General features: G+C 37.7%; 2 protein-coding genes across 6 annotated transcripts in view; both read right to left on the bottom strand.

Moving 5' to 3' along the window:
- The window catches only part of zzz3 (zinc finger, ZZ-type containing 3), a 30869-nt gene extending 9486 nt beyond the window's left edge, over positions 1 to 21383 (bottom strand). Inside the window, exons 1-8 of one of the 3 annotated variants that reach the window (XM_028020355.1) lie at positions 20570 to 20624; positions 12942 to 13708; positions 11143 to 12893; positions 5393 to 5531; positions 4138 to 4285; positions 3942 to 4054; positions 2440 to 2511; positions 108 to 209 (exon numbers count right to left, since the gene is read on the bottom strand). In XM_028020355.1, coding sequence (XP_027876156.1) covers positions 108 to 209; positions 2440 to 2511; positions 3942 to 4054; positions 4138 to 4285; positions 5393 to 5531; positions 11143 to 12893; positions 12942 to 13708; positions 20570 to 20576 — 3099 coding nt within the window. In that variant the 5' untranslated portion in view covers positions 20577 to 20624. Of the gene's footprint in view, positions 1 to 107; positions 210 to 2439; positions 2512 to 3941; positions 4055 to 4137; positions 4286 to 5392; positions 5532 to 11142; positions 13709 to 20569; positions 20625 to 21247 lie in introns of those variants that run through there. The other 2 variants (XM_028020356.1, XM_028020354.1) reach the window with 2 other exon arrangements.
- A 97-nt stretch (positions 21384 to 21480) lies between these two features.
- usp33 (ubiquitin specific peptidase 33) overlaps positions 21481 to 23804 on the bottom strand; it is a 34396-nt gene continuing 32072 nt past the window's right edge. The window contains exon 23 of one of the 3 annotated variants that reach the window (XM_028020358.1): positions 21481 to 22650. In XM_028020358.1, coding sequence (XP_027876159.1) covers positions 22493 to 22650 — 158 coding nt within the window. In that variant the 3' untranslated portion in view covers positions 21481 to 22492. The remainder of the gene's footprint in view (positions 22651 to 23804) is intronic. The other 2 variants (XM_028020359.1, XM_028020357.1) reach the window with 2 other exon arrangements.

Raw genomic sequence — 23804 nt, 5'->3', positions numbered from 1 at the left:
TTTTCCATTAAAAAAGAAAAAAAACACGAATACTACCAGTGGTAAGGCAGTTACTAACAGTTTTACAATTATTTTGATGTTTCTCTGCTTTCTAATGTGGGTGTCACCTGTTTGGCCGTTCGATTGCCGAGCTCATCAGCGATCTTCTGCCACCTTTTGGACTCCACTTCTTCAGGCGGGAACTTGACAAGAAGCTGCTCCAGTTTTTTCTATGAAAACAAAACATTCAGATACATTTGGAGCTGGGAATATTTGGGCACTTGGCAAATTGATTCGATTACAATTCAGAAAGACAAGGTGCGACTCTAAATCGATTAATGATGTAATTGCATCACTAGCTTTGCGGTTTATGATCGGAGGATATATCAGCTTTTTTATTTTCTCGTTCCAGTTGAAAACTGTAACATAGCACCTCTTGTTTCAAAAGATTTTCTTCCAACTTCACACATCATGCATAAAGCATGAATCTTTTCCAAGTGATTTATGTTAATGGGGTTATTTGGGTCAGAATTATGAATGTTTGCATCTTGATGCAATGAAAATTTTGATTTTTTTCTCCCACTCCCAGATAAAACTGTACAATAATCTTTCAAAACATTTTAGTCATCAGGGAAATAGAAGGTTTTATGGATCAGGATATAATAGAAACTTGATCTGGTTTGCATTGAATTTACAAAGTTATTTAAATCTAACTAGAAATTAATCAGAAACACATCAGAGATTTTATTTAACAAAGATTAAGACAAAATGGGAAAAAATACATCTAATGTTTCTTTTTCTTGTTTTTCTGGGTACTTTTTTCGTACCCTGTGGTTTTGCTGTTCAGTTTGATTCTTTTGAGTGAATTTTTATTGTCCAGGCTGATTACCACGTGCAAGTTTTTGTTCCAATTACATTCCAACTATGAAGCGAGGGTGGAAAGCAAAAATCCTATAAGAAGTGTAGGAGAGGCGGCAGCTCCTGCTGTGCATAGAAATAATTGAAAGAGCTATAAAAAGGTTCCCACAGTGTGAAAGCACTTAACATATTTGGGTGGTGCCTGTTCTGCACAGCTAGACTTAAGATTTTACTCCTCCATCATGACAACACAGCTTTCTGCCTTTATTCTGTTCAGACAAAGTAAGAGCAGCTGGAATATATTCTGCATTTTTTAGTTGGTTTTATGGATCAGGGTTTGTTCTTGGGTTAAGTTCTGTCTTACAATAAAAAAGCCAAATATACCAAAAAGATATGCAAAAATGGCAATAGCTTTTGAACTTTTTAAAAATTTTTCCCACATTATAAGCACAGGCTTCAATGCACTTCATAAGGATTTTATGTGATGGACCAAAGCACAGCATAATTATAAAGTAGGACATGATTTAGAAATTTTTGTATTACATTAAAAGGTTTAATGTGTAAGGCAGTAACTAACTTAATTAATCTATCAATTATTCTGATGATTAATTTGATTAAAAAAAGATCACATTCTGCAGATTTTTTATTTAAGCCTTTTTTAAACAATGTTAGAAATACATGAAAAGTTGCAAATAAACAAATAATTTAATGACGTTTTCAAATAAGAAAAAACGGTATTGCCTAAAATGCAATAACATCCCTTTCCTTTGGTGAACGTTTGATTATTTGTAGCAAAGGATTCATCTGCAGATAAGAAAAATACCTCCAACATCATGTGAAACATGTGAAAAGTCCAAGTAATTCTGCTTGACTGAACATCAATTCAACGTATGACTGATCTGCTAATGATTTTATCCAATTAATCAAAAAAAAGTAGATTTATGTCACTTATAACAAGATATATCGTAAGTGAAACAATCTTCCAGTGGAACTACTATCTTTTCATTTATATTCAAGCTCCTATTTCTTGCTGAAAAATTACTTGAAAGTTAGTTTTGTCCTTTTTTATGTGCAGTAAGATGTTTGCTTTTTACAGAGAAGTAATAATATTCATTACACTGAAACAATCCAAACAAATCATGTTAAGGTAAATAACATTCTGCTCAAATTAAATGTTTAAACATTATATACAAAGAAAGTTACAAAATAATTAGTAAAATAAAATATTTTAGGTAATTGCATCTGACCTAAAACAAGAAAAGTTTAGTCTGATTTAACTTCAGACAGGAACAAAAGAGATATCTGATTCTTTTTATTAGGTGTATGAAAATATCTGGCTTCAAATGTAAATAACACTTTCCAAATGTAGGCTTTTAATCAAACATTGTATTCTGCTTTTATTACAAACCTGATCAAGCACTTTCAAGGATTTTATACAGAACTCAATCACTTTCCAAACCTTGAAAACACCTACATGGATCTTAAAAACCCGTACGAACCTGGTATTCTAGAAGGCACTAAATATAAACAAATAGCTGAGCAAATCCCAAGAAAAATGAAAACAATAAATGTACAGATTTGTGTTTAACTCCTTCTACCAACCTGTTCCTCCACCGTCCACAGCTGGTTAAACGTGTCAGGCTTATTTGGGTGACAAATTCTCCCCCTGATCATCTGCCAACAACACACATTGACAGGCATGTTAAGAGACTGACAAGACAAAAATAAAGCACATCGCCGCCGACATCTTGAAAGGATCTCAACATGCAAACTGCCAGGCAATATGAATCCTTCAGCTTGACAGAGAAAGGCTGGCTGTCAGACGTGGCTTGAAACGTGTCGCTGGGAGTGTGCGGAAAAAAGCAGCAGCTCCTTTTGACTGACAAACAAAATCCTTTCACTATGCAGAGAATGTCGGCTGGGAGAAAGCAAATGTGTCGGCACAAAGTAAACAAGAAAAGCAGCAGGAATAACTGAGAGTTGTTAGCTCGGAGCAGGATGCTCTGCACCTTTCTAATCCAAACAATCAAATTAAAACGTAAAACCTGACTGCTGGCGTGATTGTGGGAGAGTGAATACATACACATGGAAAAAGGATAGAAGAGGCTTGTTTCCACAGATACTTTGTAATTTTTAAATACTTAACTGAGCAAAGCAGTAAGACTGAAAGGGAAGAGGTTGGAGGAGGTGTAGAAAGGTAAAAACCAGTTGATCTGTGAGACAACTAGTGGGAGACGAGTGACTCATCAGCCAGAGTTAGAAACTGCTGCCGCTGCAGACAGCAGCGGATGGAGGAATTCAACATTAAAAACTCCATTAATAAATCCCACATATGGATCTGTAAATATTCCTGATTCTTTCAGAGTAAACGTCTCAGTTTTCAGTGATTTGTGTTTATTTTAAAATATAAACTACTGAGATTTTATGGCCAGGTGTTTTTACAGTGTTCAGGGTTTACATACAGGACCTGCAGAAACAACAACGTGGAAGGATAAATGACGGAAAATAGGAGAGAGGGAAGGAATGAAGGACACTACGAAGAAAAAAACAGAAGACCCAAGGAGCGTATTAAATGAGAAAAAAAGATAGATTACAAGAAAGGAATGGAAGTAAAGAAAGACACAAAGAAAGGACAAAGGAGAGAAAGACTGAAACAAAGAAAAGATCAAAGGAAAAAGAAACAGAGAAAGAAAGAAAAAGGACCAAAGGAAGAATGAAAGAAACGATGAAAGAACCAATGAAAAGAAAGAAACAAAAACAGCAATTAAAGAAAAGACAAAAAGAATGAAGGAAAGAGCAGAAAAAGAAAATGTACAAGGAAGAAAGAAAGGAAGGTCACAAAGACAGAAGGTAGTAAACAAGGAAAGGAAGGACAAAAAAGTGACAGAGGACAAGGACAGAAGGAAAAACACAAGAACAGAAGAAAGAAAAGACGAGAAGGAGAAAGAACAGAAGCAGAGAAGCTCCATTTAGACAACAGGGTTGGGAATAAAATCTCAAAGTACTAATATTTTGCTGTTCTCTTATTTTGTTTTACTGTAGTTATCCGGACCTGGAAACTCCGATATCAGCCTCGGTATTTCCCACAGACTGGGACTTTGTACCTGTGTTTGCCTGCCGTTCTCAGGGGCGTCACTGGTGGGAAGAGAGGAGTACACGGCTGACGATTCACCTTCTTTCTTGGGTTCAACAGGACTTTTTGGTCTAAGAGGCAAACCTGTAGTAAACAAAAAGAATCGAATCGACATCCTTTTCTAAAAATATAAAAACTAGATAAACAAATTCTAACTTCAGACTTGCCTTTATCAAAGATTAACTTCAGCTGCCGGGTTTTTCGCTTCTTGTCGCAGAACTCTCTCTCGAACTCCCCCAGACCGGAGGTGTACTGTTCCCAGGCGATGTCCGGGAGCTGGACGACCCGCTGAGGACGCGGCAGACCCAAAGTCACCTGAGAGTCAAAAAGAAAACCACAGATTAAGTTAAACAATTAAAATAGGGCTGAAGCGATTAATCAGATTAACCATGATGAATTGAAATAATTGTCAACTAATTCAGTAATCGATTAATTGTTAACCAAAGTAGACAGAGTCGGTAAAAGTTTTAGACGAGAAATTAAGACAAAACTGGACATAAAATATATACATTTTGTATTTAAGATAAAAAAAAAACAAACACATTTGTATGTAAATATGTTCTACCCAGAACAACTGGTTCAAAATCTGGGGGGAAGAAAATATCTCCTATTAATACCTTTTGCTATCCAGTTACTAATTGGTTAATCCGTAAAATAATCAACAGATCAACCCTGCACTGTACTAATAAGTCAATAAAAAAGTGCTGAGCTTTTCACATGTTAGAAGTGTTTATTAGCTGCAGATGCTATCAAGTTTACACTAAGGGAATGGTATATTATTGCATTTTAGATAATAAAACATTAATTTTTGTTTTAAAAAGAATTTAAATTAAGTTTTTTAGTTGTAGTATTTCTAGTGTTGTGTAAAATAGGCTTTAAAGGTTAAGTGAAAAATCTGCAAAATGTGACCATTTTTCTCTAAACTAATAGGGTTTTTTATCCAAATAATCTATAACTAAAACAATTGTTAGTGGCAGCTTTTAATTAAAAATAGGCTTCATCTTTACACAACAGGACAAACACAGTGAACCACATTCCTCTGGTTTTCCAACATGCACACATTACATATTTTTCTTATATTTAAACAAATAATTTCTGCCGGTGTCAATTTTATTCAAAAATTGATCTAATTGGAAGAAAGAAAAAAACAACAAAGGAAGTTGAGAGCAACTTCTTCCATGTGTTTGCGGGTTTCTCTAAATGGCTTATGACAAAATGAGCATCTTATGGCTTCCTGTCAACAGTTTCTCTTCTACAAAGTTCAGATTTGAGAAGAAATGCATGCTTGACTTTCACATTATGATTGTCATTTCCCTCCAAAATCGTGCACTGGTTTGTGTCCAACAAAATCCAAGATAAAATGCGGATATATTTGTGGTTCATGTTGTATCAGTACTGCAGAGGGCTCTGTGTTTTGTTCACCTGTTTCTGCAGCTGCTCCACAAAGCTGATGGGTTCAGAGAGGGCCTCCCTCTGCTGACGTGCCAACGTCTCCAGGTCCAGAATGGCCTGAGCTCGCTGCGCCTCCAGTACTACAATGGTCTGCAGCAGCCTCTGATAACTGGAGGAGAGGGAAACAAGGTTAGACCGGAGAGGAATGTCAGGACTGATTACATTATTTAACCGGACGTCTGCAACATAGCAGTACATCAACACAGAACCTTGAAGATGTTTCAAATGCAGCCATTTTCCACTTATCTACAAGGAATATATGGGATGTCGATGTTAAATTCGCTTTCTAGATGCTACTTCTGTAAACAGCATACAAATTAAAGTAAAAAAACTGCAACAATAAAAATGAAATTGCACAATCGCTCTTGCCGTCAGAACTGCATGTTTGACCTTTCTCCTCACAGTCTCTGGAGTAACTGAACAACTGCAAACTGAAGCAGCACAGACTGAGTGGCGCTGATCCAAAGGCTTCCTACTGTACAAAGCTATAAGCTAATGTAGGAGATCAAATGGCCAGAGGGCATCAACCTCACTGAACGCAACAAATCAGTGCAAAAGGACGCATTTATGTACTCTAAGCCAAGCAGGCTTAAATACAGCAGCCTGTATGTGCTGGAGAATAGATCTGCCGTGATAGCAAATGTTACTGGATAATAAACTGTCACCAGAAGTTACCACAATAAATGATAATGTTGTTATGAGACCCTTTTCAAGTAATATAATGGCAATAATGGCATGACAATGCAAGAACACACAATCAAGGGTCAATAAACTTTCAATTCTAACAAACATTTAACTCTGGAACTGGAAGACATTTAAAAAATTTTAAATAAACAACAAATAAAATGTTTGTGAACATAATTGTCCTTCAAAAAAAGGGCCAGTTGAGACCAAAACACCAGACTGAAGATGTTTATCATCCATTTTTTGGTAAAAAGAGAGAGAAGAGTACAGCTATTAATTGTGCAAATGGAAATTAAGCTCATTTTAATTTATCATGTGATTAATTTATTATTTAATGCGACAGGGCTATTGGTACGTAATTCTGATTAAAAGTAAAGGAAGAATGCAAACTTGTTTTGCTGAGTGCATGATATCGATGCAGTGCCAAAACACAAAATCTTACCAAATATTTCTTCAAATATGCTTAAAATATGTACATTTTTAATTTCCACTAAGTTAATTATTTATGCTTACACACTGAACAAAAACACAAAATCTTATAAAGTATTTTTAGTCTAGTTTCTAGTGCAAATATCCTAGCACACATGAAATAAGACAAAACTAACTTACAAGTAACTTTTCAGAAAGACACAGGACCTTATTTTCAGTAGATATGTTGCTAATTTTGATAAAAAGTTATAAGTGAAATGATCTGCCAGTGAAACTAGTACTTTTTTGATCCATTTTAATCAATTACTGACTTTAAACAAGCTCTTTTTTCTTGCTGAAAAGTTACTTGTAAGTCAGTTTGTCTTATTTCAAGAATACTAAAATATTTGCAGTAAAAAAGTAAACCAAAAATACTAGAGAAGATGTTGTGTTTTTGCAGTGTGTTAAGCTGTTTTGGGAAAAGCAGGAGGACTTGGCTGTGCTTTTCAGCCCTCTGGAGTTTGTCCAAATGTCCAGGGACAAGTCTGGTGTTTTATTGCCACCTACTGGGCCTGTGGTCTGACAACAAACAAGGCCACATAATGAAAAACTGGCCTGGATGTGAATGTTTCCATTTTAATGTTTAATCACCGATTTGAAGACAGCAAATGATGGCAAAGCGGATATAAATATGGGATGTTCTGTCAGTGAACAAATTACAATCTGTGATATTTCTGTTTAATCAGCAGCTCTAAAAATGCCACATCATGCCTGCATAAAAAGGACTCCAGGCCGCATCGATCCAAGCTTTAAAAATCCTCCTCATTCAGCAAAGGCAAACATTGCCATGACACTAAAGCGTGATTAAATTACCAAGCAATATGAGAGCACTGAAATCCCATAACTGCTTTTAAAATCTCTAACATTTACTAGTGTAAACGACAAAACGGACCTCATAAATCAGAGCAGTTAGCCATCAAAATGTGGGACCTGAAGGCCAGCGTAAACATCTCATGTTGTATGACAACTAATAAAAAACTGTCAACAATACCGACAAATACATCCCAAAATATTAAACTCTGCTTTCTGAGAGGTAAGATAACCGAAACAATCAACAAAGTCAATTTAAAATGCAATTTTCTGAGGCTTTGTTATTCAATTTGCACAATCAAAACAAGAGAATGAAAATAAAAGAAGGTTTGAACATCAAAAACAAACATCAGGGTAAAAATGAAAGTTCACATCTCACAAGCAATTATTTACAAAATGATATAACTATAAAAACGTAATTATTTAACATGATGGCACTGTGAAGTTAATCCTACATGTTATTGGCGTACTAAATCTGCAGTCTGTTTAATCTATTTTTCCCCTTTAAGCATCAAACTTGGTTTTGTTTTCTTAATTATGTCAAATATTATCTGGAAAGATGCCAGATTTAGAGAGTAGAACTGGAGAATGATTTGCAAGTCTAATTTTTTCCCTTACAGATTTCTTGTTTTTGCTTTTTTGTCAAACTTACATGTTTCAAATCATCAAACAAATGTTAATATTGGATGAAGATAACCCTAATAAATCCAAAAAGCTGTTTTCAAACGATAATTTCACTTATAAAAGAAAAAAGCTATCCAAAACAACCTGGCTTTGAGGGAAAAAGTAATTCTCTCTCTTGTTAAATCATGAATTAACTGCGCCAAACCCCCGCCCCAATTATTACCTGACCTGCAGATATAATAAATAACTTAAAAAGAATATCTTTGATGGCTGAAAGACTTCATAAAACAAACAAAGAATATCTTTGATGGCTGAAAGACTTCATAAAACAACACATCACCCAAGAAAACAGTAAGAAAAGTCCACATCTGTCAGTTTGGTTTGGAAAGGGAGTTCACAAAACAACCCAGAATAACATCTAAATCTCTGCAGGACTCTCATGCCTCAGTTCAGACCAGAGCTCATGATTCATGAATCAGAAAGAAAGAGTGGGAAAAATGAGATCCATGTGGCTAAAACCTCATGGAGGATGATGATCATCAAGATTATCAAGATGTTTTGATGATCCCAAAGAGTCTAGGGAAAATATTCTGACCAGGACTAAAGCGAACGCTATTTGAAATGTGTGCATCTGGTTACATTTGACCAAAAATTTTAAACAGATCATCATACTGACAGTCATTAATGGTGGTGGAAATGTGATGGTCTGGGGCTGGACGACTTCTTATAAATGATGGGATTGGGACTGGAAATCCTGCAGAGCGTCCAGCCTTCAGTAAAGGACAACGACCCAAAAAACAGCAGCAAGGCCTTGTGAATAACTAAAAAAACTAAATCCCAAGTTTGGGGGTGGTTTAGCTAAAGTCTTGATTTCAGATACTCAACACCTTAACGCGGCTGAATTGACATGTTTCTGAAGACCAGGATGAAATTAATCAGTGATCATTGCCAGCTATCGCAAACTATGGATGCCAAGTTTGGGTAGAACAACCAGTTATTACTTCTACAAGGATAAACTCCCAAAGTGCCAGTTAGATTTTGGTAGCATTTTTTAATGAATTCATCATTTGAAAACTGCTTGTTGTATTTACTCTATTATTTTTTATCTGGTGTCAAAATTAGTTTGCAATTCAAGAGACCAAAAACATGCAAAGATTTATAGCGCAAACACCTTTTCACCATCATACATTGAGACAAAACTCCTTATTGGAAAAACGTTTGGACGTGTTATGAATAATGACCTCAAAACAGACTTCGCTATACTTCAAAGTCCTTGATATCTTGAATTTAGGTGTTCAATATTACGACTGCAAAGCTGGTTACCGTATTTCTATTGTGATGCATTCATAGTAAGTAGTATATATTAATTGATGGAGACTCTGGTTTTGATACACAGAAAATCTACTCCAACCTGGAGTAGATTTTAAAATCACCAAGATGCTGAAGCTTGTAGGAACTGATGACAAAAAAGCAACAAAATTTAAGACGACATTTTATCAGTGGGATAATAAATTAATTTGATGCGTAGAAGATTTATTGAATGAGACTGTTTTCCCGCATTTTCGCAATTCCAAACCAAATTTACTTTGGAAAGTAAAGATTTCTTCAGACACCTAGCTTTGTTTGGACAATGTTTAAATTCTTCCCTAATTGGTCCCCTAGTTCTACAAGACAGTGTGTATTTCCATTTAAGACTTAACTCCATAATTTGGAGGACTCAACATTAGACAATCCAAAAAGGGCCAAGCAGAAGATCTAGGAGTGAACAGACATCCAATGGCTGAAATCCCCAAAATATGTTCATTCTACTACTGTATGTATCTGCAGTTTAGTATTTCTTTAAAGATTGTATTTATCCAAACTGGAACTATCAAAGATGTTTTTTTTCTGTTGATCCATCTCATGATAGATGTGCACAGAGTCCAGCCTCAATAGTTTGTATGTTTTTGAGCCGTCCCCATATCTCAGCATATTGGAACAATATTTCAAACCATTTACAGAATCCTGAAGAAAAAGGTGATATCAGATCCAATCTGGGCTTTATTTGAAGATACTACACGACTCTCCACACTCCAGACTGTGTGGTCTGTTTTGTGACTTTGATGCCACAACTGCATAGGAAACCCCTGCTGACTTTGCATTAATGAAGGACATAAAATTAGGAAAGAGAAAATCATTTTTGAAGGTGAAATCTGAACTTTTGTTTACTCAAAATGGCAATCTTTTATAGAACATCTTGGTGCAAATGTATAAATCATCTACAAAGTGTTCTGGAGATGTATGATGTCCTCTCATGTTGACTGTTTGTTCTGTTGCTTTTAAGTTTCTCTTGTTTTTCTATGCAAAACACTTAAGTAAAGAGAAGTGTTTTGGGAAAAGAAGAGTGAACAATGAGTCAAGTTTGAAACTGGTACAAACAACCCCTGTTACTGGGTGACCCAATCGCATACTGACATCACTACATACAGGTGTGAATTCACACCTGACCTCTGAACTGCATTAATACACATTCATTTACTTACTACTAACAGCGTCACCTTGCTTTGCATTAATATAGCTCCAAAGTTTGTTGATCTTTCAGTTATATAAAAATAAAATCTGGTGTTGGAGGAAAATTGTGCCTTCTTTTGCCCAGCATCAAGTGCTATTACTCTTTCCTTTTTCTCCTGTAATAATTATAAGCACATGACCAACCATAACTGTGTTCATTCACTAATGGACTGATATGTCTGTTGGCTTTGTCTGATGCAATTTTGCTGCAGCAACATATTGGGCGATTTGACCCAAAGTAAAAGGAGTTACTGTAATATTGATCTGTGTGCCAAGCTTTATGTCCACAAGTGACAGATCTTACTATTTATAATCTCGGCTTAATGGACAAAATTTTAAAGCTCAGTAAAAAACAAAAGGAGTGAGGAAAATGTAGGGAAGTTGTAACTGATATAGTCATCGCAATATTTAACAATTGAGTGATATTCAATTCTATTAACTACACATTAAACTAAAACATACTGAATTTTATGCATATTTACCACATGTAACATTTAAACATGAGACTGTTTTTACTTTATGAAATAAGGTCAAACAAGGGCTAAAGTACTATGATCCAATATCCCTTGAGAGCTCTCACATACTCTTTGTTGTGTTTAAGAGCCAGGTGGTCTGACTCAAAGTAATACACGTCTGGCTCCTCCTCTTCCTCCTCCTCCTCTTCCTCCTCTTCTTCTTCAACGGCCTCGCTTCGTGTTAGCTCCTTGCCATTTTCTGTCTCCTTGTCCTCCATAAAATCACTGTCCTTCTCACTTGCTCTACAACTAGGATTCACAGAGCCTGGCTCACTGGAGAGGCCAACTGAGTCTGAGCAAGAAGGTTCCTCTAACATTGGACAGTCGTCCTCCACCTCCCCTTCTTCCCTAAAGGGACCATTGTCTGTCATAGGAGAGCAGGGTTTGGAGGGAGATGCTTTCCCACCAGACACAACTCTCCTAGGTGAAGTCCGCAGGGTATATCTGTGTTCGTTGAGCTCTGTGAAAGAAGGGGTCATGCTGGACATTGAAGGGTTGCACTCTGGCTCTGTGGGGGATTGGGGTGTTGTGGGTGTGGGCATAGTTTCTCCTGAGTTGCTGTTGTTGACTGAACTACAGTTTACGTTCGCAGTAGAGGACGAAGAGGAGGCAGCAGGTTCCTGTACTGGTGATGGTGACCGCCCATTTGTATCGCCCTCGCTCACAGTCACCTGCTCCTCGTGAGCCAGACCCAAGGGGTCACCCACCACATCGACTTCCACCTCCTCCACCTCCTGCTCTTTGGCCACTATCAACTCAGGAACAGGATCTTCTACAGAACCCATAAACGTCAGTGCAGATGAGGCTGGTGATTCTCCTGAACCAGAGACCGCCATTTGCCCAGCTACAGAGTTTCTAAAAGGCACAGATGAGTCAGGGGATGAGGGAGCCTCCATTTGACTGCCATTTAGCAGAGAAGGGAAGCTGGTGGCAGAGGTGGGGGTTTCACTGGGATATTCAGTGACTGTGCTAGTTTCCTCTGCATCAGTTTCTCGGAGTCCATTAGAGGCCTTATGGGAATTTTGTGGAAAAACTGGCCCATCACAATCCAGGCAATAATCTTCCTTCTCCTGTCGCCCAACTACCTCACCTTCATGCTCACTGAGGATAGAGGAGGCAGGTGGTGCATTACAAGAGTTGTGGCTGGGTAAGTCTTCACAAATTAAGTCTTTGCAAGGCTCTGAGACAGAAACTTGACTTTGGGGATTCAGAAACCCTTGGTCCTCTTCGTGTCCCAGAAACTCTCCAGAGAGAGAGCACTGCTTGGCCCTTTTGATTGGAGGCGAGGTATTCCGCCACTCTTTCCCTGTGTCACAGTTCTCGGACTTCTCTTGTTTAAGGTCTTTTTCCAAACGGGACAGGCCCCGTTTCCTAGAGACGGTCGAATGATCCTCATCACCTGCAGGAATACTGGAGTCAGCTATGTTTCTCTGCAAGATGTCCATTTGCTGGCTATCTTGCAAGGAGGTTTCCTGTGGTTTTGTGTCATGTTTAGCAGCATGCTTTGACTCCAGCTCAAAGTCTTGATTAAGTTCCTCACCAGTGTCCTGCTTGTTGTCTTGTTTATTGTCATTTGACTCCTGCCTCGACCCCTTGATGGCGTCGTGCTCCGACTCCTTGACAGTGTCCTGCTCCGACTCCTTGACGGCGTCCTGCTTCGACTCCTTGACGGCGTCCTGCTTCGACTCCTTGACGGCGTCCTGCATCGACTCCTTGACGGCGTCCTGCATCGACTCTTTGACGGCGTCCTGCTTCGACTCTTTGACGGCGTCCTGCTTCGACTCCTTGACGGCGTCCTGCTTCGACTCCTTAACGGCGTCCTGCTTCGACTCCTTAACGGCGTCCTGCTTCGACTCCTTAACGGCGTCCTGCTCCGACTCCTTAATGGAGTCCTTACTTGTATCCCGCTTGAAGTCTTGCTTAGAGTCCTTGCTATTATTCTGTTTTGATTCTTGTGTAGAGTCCTTACTTGTATCCTTCTTGGACTCTTGCTTGGAGTCCTTACTATTATTCTGCTTTGACTCTTGTGTTGAGTCCTTACTTGTATCCTGCTTTGACTCTTGCTTGGAGTCCTTACTTGTATCCTGCTTTGGCTCTTGCTTGGAGTCCTTACTTGTATCCTGCTTTGACTCTTGCTTGGAGTCCTTACTTGTATCCTGCTTTGACTCTTGCTTGGAGTCCTTCCTATTATCCTGCTTTGATTCTTGCTTGGAGTTCTTACTAGTATCTTGCTTGGTCTCTTGCTTTGAGACCTTACTGGTATCAGGCTTTGACTCTTGCTTGGAAACCTTATTGGCATGCTGACTTGAGTCTTGTTTGGAGTCTTTACTGGTATCATGCTTTGACTCTTTTCTGGCATCATGCTTGGACTCCTGCCTGTTGTCCTTATTGGTATCCTGCTTGGACTCCTGCTTCTTTTTGGGGGAGCGTGCCCTAGGTTGTGGAGATACTGAGGTCTCCCCTGGCTGGGCGATGCTGCGGTTTCTGAGGGTTCGACCACAAAACTTCTCATCCAATCCATTGAGCCCCACTGATGACCTTGTGACACGCGAAGAACGGGGTGCGGCCATACTACGGCGGGTGCCTACAGTCTCCTCATCCTGGTGCACTCTCCTCTGCAGCAGAACGTGGGCATCTGAAAGACACAAACCAATGCATTATTGTCATAAGTAAGATGTACCGTAATAAAACACTGCAACCTTTCTTGTCTCTATAAAGTCTGTCTCACAAAGCACTATGTATACTGTAATTATGCAACTTTGCCCATTCTCTCTATGTTGTCCTTTCTGTCAAGCTACTGTTGAATAAAGGCCACTAGTGCCATAATAAAAGCTTTACAAAGAAAAAAAACTGTGAGCTGCTACTGTAGAACAATAAATATGTTTTTAGTTGCAGCATGTGTTTATCAAAAAGACAGTCACCGGCTACCAGGAAAAACTTGGAACTCAGCAAAATGTAGACAGATTAATAGAGACATTGCTATAAAAAGTAATGGAGCCTAGATAGGAGAACTCTTGAGGTGAACATTTCAAGACATTCATGGAAAGTCCAGTGTAATTTGAGTGAACAAATTGATGCAGGTCAGAAAACTGGATTGGTTGAGATTTAAGGACACCAATTTAAGTAGATCTCTATAAATATCCTTGTAACTATCCAAATGTTGGGAATTTTGGGTTTGTTTGATGAAGAAGTGTAATTTACACAGATGCACTAATAAACTCTTCCTGTAGGAAGAGAAAAATCCTGAACGAAAATGTAATTTCGTTGTTACATTTTGTCACCAGTCCAATTCCCAACAAATTGGCGCCCAATGTGGGCCTTATCCATGACCCTAATATGAAGAGTTTCATACTCTGCCAACTGAGCTAACCAGTGACAGCCAAGGACAAATGTTTTCCACTCATTATTGTTACTAATGAAACGAATATGCCCATCACTTCTAATAAGGAGCATGTCAGGTGACAATGATGTGATTTTGCCTATAACATTACACCCAAATTGTTACAAACAGCCATTATCAAAACAACAAATGTCTCGCCTGCTTTGATATCCACAACAATTGCAGTCCTTGTTGGCGTCCTGCAATTGTCATTGGACTACTGCCTTGATGCATGTTGAATAAAACCTTTATTGAAGTTTTATTCAACAAACCTGAATAAATTAAGGATAGCCCCAAAAGACATTAAAACAGGAGGATATGTGGAAAATATATGTTAGTAATGTGCAAATGACATCCAAAACTTAAAAAAATACTAGTTCTTTAATTCCAGCGCCTAGCAAATTATAAAATTCACGTGCAACTGTCAGGATTAGAGAAGCTTTAGTGAAATTTAAAACCACACTTGGGCAGAATCAAACATTTGACAATTTGACAACACCTACTGACCTTGACAGTTTGCCTTCTATTTTCCCAATGGTGGGAAACTAAACTATATTTTCCAAACCAAGTCAATAAAAATCCTATTTAGAATTCAGAAGTGAAATTAATAATGTGGTTCTGAAAAAAAAATTCCCACCTTTTCCTCATTAAAATAATTATACAATGACCCTAGAATTAAATAAGCATAAAAACTTAAACCTAGGGAGTTGTCTTAACGTGCACAGGAATATTATACAATGATTAAATCCTAAATTTACAAAATATAAGTGCATAAAATCAAATTTTAAATTTTTAGCAATTTTCTTCTTATTATTATTGCTTTGACTCAACAGCCAGATTAAGTAAGAAACCTCTAAGTGGTAAAAGGCGTTCCTCCTTTATTATGAGAAAGAATTTAAATTTTGTGGTAAGAATAATAAATTCCAAATGACCATGCCTGAAAACCGCCTGAACACTTAAAGCATTGTCATGATTGTTACCTAAACTATTTTCACCACTGTTGGCTCTATCAGAGCATGAATAAATAATTCATTTCAAAATATAATTAAATGCAGTTCATGTGCGGAGCTGAATGATAAAAAAAAAAAATCACACTTCTTTATGAAACGGGTCTCCTGAAGAAACCCGTGTTAAAGTGCTTTTTGAGCAGAATTATTTTTTTTATTGTGCAGAATTTATTTTTCTTTACACTACTGTACATTCAAAAAAAAGTGGGAGACCAAGTTCAGACCTTTTAGTCTGAATTCAAATTCTGCAGAGAAACCTGGTTCTGGCAAAGCTTGATAACTGATGCAATAAATATTTGCTAATTAGTATCATGCTTTCAGACTCTCTTTGCCTGACATTTAATTGTTGACACTTAGTCGTTTAATGCAGCACAAAACTAACTTATTTCAATGCTAAATACAGAAGATTTTAACCAAATATTTTTAATAAAATCTTGTTGTAGAGCTGGAGACCTTGAATTTAATCAGTTTCCAGGTGCTGAATAGACTTACTACTCATTATCTGAGCTCTATATTCTCTACAAACCCAAAATTAAAAATACATTAATACAGTTTACTTATTTTATTTATTACAAGACATTACAGCTACACTTATTAAAGAACATATTGCCTGTTTTCCAAATATTGTGCAGCCCCAGTCATATCTAATATTTTCATCCAGTTCAGTAGACTAATACCTGGCAACCAACCTGCCTCAAAGCTTCAGTTCATTGGTCACCTCCTGTCTCTTTCAGGGAGATAAAAGCATGGCAGCAAATATACAGTATATATTCATTCCCACACGCCATGCTGAGATTACTGCTCATCTTGTGTAATATAGACTTGGTTTATAAGTAGTCTGATATATCTGTCAGGAACGCCAAACTATGATTCCTTCGTACTCAGACAAGATAACACTGTAGACTTTGGTTGGCCATAAGGCTGTTGATCTCTGCTGCCAGAGGGGTCAAACAGCTTCAATCTTTACATAACCTTTCAGAGTACCCAAAAATTAAAAAAAAGTAATGTACACAAAGCATGACAATGAATTTCCTGACACAATTCAAGTAAAAGCAGAGCCCGTGAATGGTCACTCCCAGTCTTGCTACAATATCCTGCTGGGAACAATGTATGGGTGTGAAAGCCAAGAAACTGCTTCATAATGTGAACAGAAATACAAATTAACATGCAAGTGTGTCTAAGAATAGTTGTGAATTTCCTTCTTGGGTTTTTTTTAATAAGACAGAACCAGCGTCTAGCGTCAAATATCAAACTAAAAGCTCAAAAATAAGATCAGAGGGAAAACAGAGACACAACATGGTGGCTTTCATAATAAAATGATTAAAATATCCGACCCTACAATTAAAAGGCTTTGAAGTACTCATCTAAACCAAACTTTACAATACATACACAAACAGAAAGTCTTGCACTATTATGCAGGATGTAATCTGTAATCAAGTTAGCTTTGTGCATGCAAATGTGTAATAAATTAGAGATGTTTACAGATATACATATAAAACCCCACTCTGTTGTTTTACACAACTGTTTTTCCTCAAGGATTCACAGTCAGAGACACAGAATGAAATATGCTCCAGATCAGGCTCCATCTAATAAATCTAACAAAAGGGGACAAGAAAAAAAACCTTACTCTGTAAAGGTCGTATTGAAGTGACTTTTACAGAGAGATGATCTCACTGGGCGTCCTTCTACAGATGGTACAGGCATTCTTTCAGTCCACAGAGAAATAACTCATATTTGATAAACTGGCTGTTAGGCTGCAGTGCTCATTTACATTACATCTCAATCCATCAATCTGAAGGGCATGCTCTGTCAAAACAAATATATTTAAAACCTCTTTCTGTCTCTACTTTAGGCAGGTTTTTCCTTCTACAATATGCCAATAACAAATCTAGATGCGTTTAATATTACTCCTACAAGTAAATACAAAAGTGGCCTGGACCCAGAATTACCATATGCACGTATTACTCACACTCCACTAAAGAGTCCAGCTGACAAAGCTAATGTGATTCGTCCATGCATAAAGGAAGCCAGACAGAAGGTTCACCCTTAGACTCGACACCACAAAACCAATTAAGTCACTTCATTTGACGAGCACCAAAGAAGGCAAAAACTAATCACTTCATCAAAATCATTACTGTTTAATTGAGTAACTATGCAATGATTATGGAGCATTTGCTCTCATTTCTTTGTCTTGATAAATACTTTGTTGTCAATACATTTGTTTAACACTGCAACCAGTTGTCGGTGGGAAATGCGATGCAGGTCTGCCCAAAGCAAAGTTATCATTTCATTGTGGATTTGGCTGCCTGACCTGAGTTCTTGTGCAATCTAATGTCAAGCACGCCTTACAGAGGTGTAATGACCGGAAAGTCGTAAAATCAGGAGAGCAAGTGGCTTGCACAGTGTTGCTGCAGACTTTAGGGATTGATAGGTTTTTCAGAAGAACAATCTTAAACTGAAAAAAAAAACACATTCTGAGATGCAGAACTGCATGGAAAACAAAACATTTACAAAATTGTAACAATAATATGTACAATCTTATAACTACTGACAGGTGGACGTGATATAGGATATTTTCACATCTGATAGTCGAGTAGACTTTGTTCAATTTGGACCAAAAATTATTAAAAATGATTACACTGCAAGCCACTTAAACACTTTAAAAAACCTGGGTAAGTAACACTTTATTTGATGGATTGTGAATAAGATTCAGGATATGACATCGTCATAAACATGACATAACGCCCGTCATGAACATGACTAAGTCTTCATGAATATTTATGACTGTTGTCATAAAGTGCCATTGGGTAAATCATGGCACTTTTAAAATAAAGTTGATATTATTCAAAATGTCTTTGTTATGACAACTTGACATTAACCAAGAAATCATGATCTGACATAAATTTGTTATAAATGTATTACTGATTAAACTTTAGCTTTAATAACATAAAGCTACATAATTTTTAAAGTTTAATCAGTAATACTTTTATAACAAATAAAGTATTACCAAAACCTGTTCCCGTCTTCGCCTGTGGTGGCGCTGCACCAAGAACCACTGAAAGAAACAACACAAAACCCTCTGAAGAAGACATGAGGGCAACTTCCTTCACAAAATACAAACAAAAGTGGAGTAGCCTCAGATTTTGGTGTTTGTAGAATTTCTTTTTTTTTTGGTAACAGATCACGAATTATTTCTCCCAGACTAACGTGTTTGTTTTAGTTGCATTTACCCAGAATGCCCTGCGCTACAGTCCCCTTCCTCCTTTTGGAGCAGTCGCCGGTCCACTTGGCGTTCACATATGTATTCGAACAGCACCAGAGTTCACTTAAACTGAACTGAGACCGAAGTTTTTATGCGGACTGCATATCAAAGTTCAATTAGCATTCACACTTCCATAAATGAACCAGACTTTCTAAGAAAACTAGAGTTAAATTAAAGTGAACCAAACAACTTTTTTTTGTGAATGCACCTTTTGGCATCTATGTCAAAAAATTCGTCACAGTTTGCTGCAAACCAATCAGGGTGAACATGCTGACCTCTGAGGATGACATTGCAACAGCATGCTCAATGGCAAGTATAATAGTTTCCCCTGATGGTTGGAGTGTCTTTCAGCAGGATAATTCAATTCACTTCAAAAATACTTTACTAATCCCAAAAGGAAATTAAAGATTTAAGCAACCTGAACTAAGTTTATACCCCGCCACAAAGCAAAAACAGCTCAGGACTGGATTGAGGAGAACAACAAATATTAAGGGTTGACCAGGCCTCTGCATTCAGCCAGATCTCAAATTAAATCTAGCATCTGTGGGATGTTCTGCACAAAGAAGGCTAATCCACAGAGGCTCCACCTCACAATTCGCAGGACTAAATGGATATTTTGCAAAGATTTTGATGACAGATACCAGATCACAACATCAGGGGTCTAGTAGAGTCCACAACTTGACAACAAAGGAAGAGCAACACAATATTAAGTAGGAGGTTATAATGTTATGCTTATTGGTGTGTCTTTTACAACCTACAACAGAAAAAATCCATTAGGACAATAATTAGGAAACAAAGTAAAAAAAATTGTCTTGTTGCAGAAAAAACATGTCCTATTTAGCTACAGCATTTGGCCTACAAGCCTGTTGGGGAGGGAGTGAACTCTATTGCCATAAACTGTTAGCATAACAGCATCAGAGCCAGGAAACTGCTAAACAACCTGGACTAGGTGAATCAAAACAGGATTTTTCTGAAAAATCAAAAAGATTGGACAACCGTAAAAATCTTCTTCACAAAACCACTTTACAACATAACCTTTGGTCAGAGGCTTCTTCATATCTACTGTAATACAGACTGTTACAGGAGATCCTTCCAACACAGAGCCATCAAGATCTACAAAACAACATTTAATTTCCCTTTGAGAACAATAAAAGTGTTTTTGAATGCTCTTTGTGGTAATAAATGATGGATGACTAATGCCTTAGAGAATAAACGCAACACGAAAATGTATAACTAATAAAACCAACCTTGCTGTAAATGATCCACTTCACGCCACATGAGGTTAGTTTAAACTAAAATTTGAAGTGTCAAAGCGAAATTAAATTGTTACCTAGCTAGGACACGTGCGGTTGTAATAAACATACTTCCTGTTCCTCTACAAAGCTCTTGTTTGGCTGTCAGTTGTGGTAACACGTGTTGATCTGATTGCATTACCAGTATGACAGATTTGGTTTAAAGTATGGCATATTTTTGGGGGCGGAATAAACGCTGCTCTCATTTAAGTGAAATAATACACAGTTTTATAAATAGTAACTGATGGAAAGCGCCCTTGAGTTTTGTAGACTGAAATTTGTTTTAGCTAGTGTTCGCCTCTGTTGCTGACCTGAACTTCCAATACTTCCCAAAAGGCCTGCTGGCAACGGGAAATCCGCGAAATGGAGCTGCCATACGTACCGATGAGAATCGCTCAAATCCCTAACATCCCAGCTAATCGGATGCCGATAAAAGTTGGGAGACCTGAGGATGCAGTTAAAACCAGAAAAACTAGACGGCGTTGCCGCAAAACACGTGTGACCCGTTAACAGAAAGTCTGCAAGCAGGTTAAAGTCGGAATATTAAAAATACAACCTGACATTAACGCCAAGCCAGAGGACTGGTCCCCCTGAAACGTTAGCGCCGTCCAACTTCCAGGGAGAGCACACTTAATCTATAGCATGTCGCTTAGCGGGGTAAACGTAGCAAACTTACTTACCATTAGCTCTCAGTGCGAGTTAAAAATGACACATTTTACCCCCAGACGCTTACACATAAAATGCACAAGAGAAATAAGAAATAAAGTTACACCCTTTCCATGTCAGTCGGCGGATAAATAAACTCGAATCTGTCTGTTATGATCGACTAGTTAGCCGAGTTGGCTAACGTTAGCTTAGCTTTATCTCCAGATACTTTGAGTATGGGAGGGTCTGTTTTAGTTGTCGCAAACCTAATAAAATTAATAATAGCTGCTTCAGATATTTACTAAATCGACATTCAGACAAATGTGATTATACTCAACAGTGTGTTTTTATAATTCAGCTGCTGCGTTCAGGCTCAAGTAGCACAGTTAGCCGATAAGGCTAGCCGCAGCTAGCTGATTGTTCCGCGCACAACTTTGCCGATGTAATTAAGGTGCAGCCACAAATTAAGGCCGCACGCCTTTTCTAGTGTGCGACTGAATTCAAGTTTTTACATTTTCTTTTCCTAATACGAGCGCCCCGCGGGAGGTCCGCTCCTTAAAGGCTTTTGAAGCTGAAGAATTACACATACCTCACTTCCTTAAATTTGCCTCGGTCGCAGCCATGTTTTCAGCCCAGCCAACTAGTCTGGGGTGTGTGTGAGCCGACTCAGCCGCTCTGGTTAAAAAAGCAACACTTACCCTGAAGATTTTCTGCCTCTGCAAACTGTAATTCTGGCTATCAAATTACTAAACTAAAGACTGTATAAAAACACATTTCCTCTCATTCTCTATCCTAAGAGCATGACATCAAATATGCACGGTGTTCAGCATGTTTGCATGAAGTTTTAATAGTGTCAGCCAACAAAATAAAACATCAGGGTAGATCTTAGTCAAATGCATAAACTTGGAATACAGCATTTAGGTGACCTATCAGCCAGCACTTAAAGCTACACCATGCCCATACACAAAAATAATGCCTTTAATTAGATTGCTGATGATTTTCATTTCATACTAAAAGATGCTTCCTATAGCTGTACAATTCTGTGAAGACAGACCACGTTATACGAGAAGCGTTGCATCTACATGCAGTTTCATGTGACTGTTAAGTTAACCTGTGCTTGAGAGATAAGCATGCGTTACAGTCTGCCTGCCAAATATTTTCTACAAAAAAACAAACGATTGACATCATATTGAATCACTCTTTTTAGTGATAATCAAGTGCTCAATTCTGACCAACAAACTATCAGTACTGATACATTCAAATACAAACTAGACACCGCATAGAGCATGCCAAATTTGTGTGTCTACAGAACAGTGCAAAACACAAAAATCATTCCTGAGACTACTCAGCAATTAGTCCCTTCATAACCTTTAGATATTGTCACATTTTATCCTTTCCTTACCATTCTTACAAGAGGAATAATGTGTGATATATTTACAGCAAAGTATAATGTGATTCATCGATATTATTAGCAACACATGGACATACATTATGTGCTCATTTGGTCAAGACAAACAGAAAAGAAATATGGCATTCAGAGGAATTTGTAGCTGCACATACAGTAAATTTAAATGCTTATTTCTGAAAAAACAAAAAAACAAAATATCCCAACATGTGAAATATACAGTGCTAATAGAAATTTAAGAGCGCTTTATACATATTTTTACAACATGGCAAGCCTATTATGACATGTAAAATCCCTCCGTCGAAAGGCTGTCACAGAGCGGTAAAGATGAGGTCCTTTGATTGGATGCATCAGAAATAAAAGTGCAAAATAAAAAGCTTATTTTTATTGTATCCATGAATGTTTCTTTGTCTTGTCTCAAGTGCTGTATTAAACTGAGCGCGTCTCCACCTCGATTTTCTCTTCTGACTGCGAGGATTCAGCTTCTTGGTGGCTGACGCTTGGTCGGACCATCACCAGAGGTCCGCCGCCGTAGATGGAGTGGAGAAAGTTCCACGTCTCTTCAGAGATCTGACCGGAGTCGGCTCCTGCAAGGTGAGTGCCAGAGTAATTAACATATTTCAAAGTCTTTTCAAAGTAAAAGAAAACAAACTGTTTGAACAAACCATATAAAGACGTACCCCTTTTTCTCTCACTGACATAAAATCAGACTTAAAGAATCTTTGTTACTTACTTTATATTTAACCATTCATATGTAATTTCTTAGTATTTGGTGGGATTATCTTTTAAATAGTATTATTAGGGTCAAAGTATTTGTCATGTCATGCCAAAACATTGATTATGTTGTCCTTAAAGATTCAGTATGTTGTGTTTCCCCCAGTGTATCATAAGCCTGGTGGGCCACCAGGCTTTACTTTACTCCCACCAGTCTAAGCATTGCTTATTTATTTAAGATTTTTTTTAAATGTTTGCATTTTTTAAGGCTTTTTAGTAGGTGTTCAGGTGTTAATCTTCCAATCTTTCAATAACACATGATTATCAAGTGATATTTTAAAATTTCCTGTCAATTTTAAACATTTTTTAACCCAAAAACATGACGGGCTGTTGGATGAATGACTGCCCTAGTGCCCAACCACCAGGCTTAGCAAGCTTTCTGGGGGAAACCCTGCAGTATGCAACTTTTATTAAAAAAATATATATACGTTTTTAACATATTTGATAAAATTGTCACCAAGTTTTGACAGTTTATGAGACAGATAATCTGTGAAACGATCCACCTCCCTCTTGAGCTACTTTTACCGTCTGAAGAAGAGATGCACCGCTCCCGACCAAAAACAACCAATCAGAGCCAGGAGGAGGGTCTTAGTGCTGTCAATCAACCTCATGGTGGAGAAACAACTTACCGTTACAGGAAAACCATTTCTGAGCCATTATTGATGGCTATGCTAACTAGCCTAGCATTCATTGCAGGAAGCGAAGGCAGGGGTTGGGATGAGCTGCGCTAAGACCCGCCTCCCGACTCTGATTTGTTGGTTTGGGAGAAGCCCGAGGAGCTCAGCTATTTCACTGATCATCTGTTTTATACCATATTGTCACAACATAGTGACAATTTTAACAAAGATATAAAAAGTCTAATTTGGATAAAAGTTACATACTGCAGCTTTAAGCCAATTCAAAACCAATGTGACTGTCTGCTTAGCGTCCTTGTCCATTTACATGCAGAAGACTGATTTTTGCCTAA

Source organism: Xiphophorus couchianus, chromosome 6 (assembly GCF_001444195.1).
Source record: "Xiphophorus couchianus chromosome 6, X_couchianus-1.0, whole genome shotgun sequence".
In the NCBI taxonomy this organism is placed as follows: domain Eukaryota; kingdom Metazoa; phylum Chordata; class Actinopteri; order Cyprinodontiformes; family Poeciliidae; genus Xiphophorus; species Xiphophorus couchianus.
This window is presented reverse-complemented; position numbering and strand designations above follow the sequence as displayed.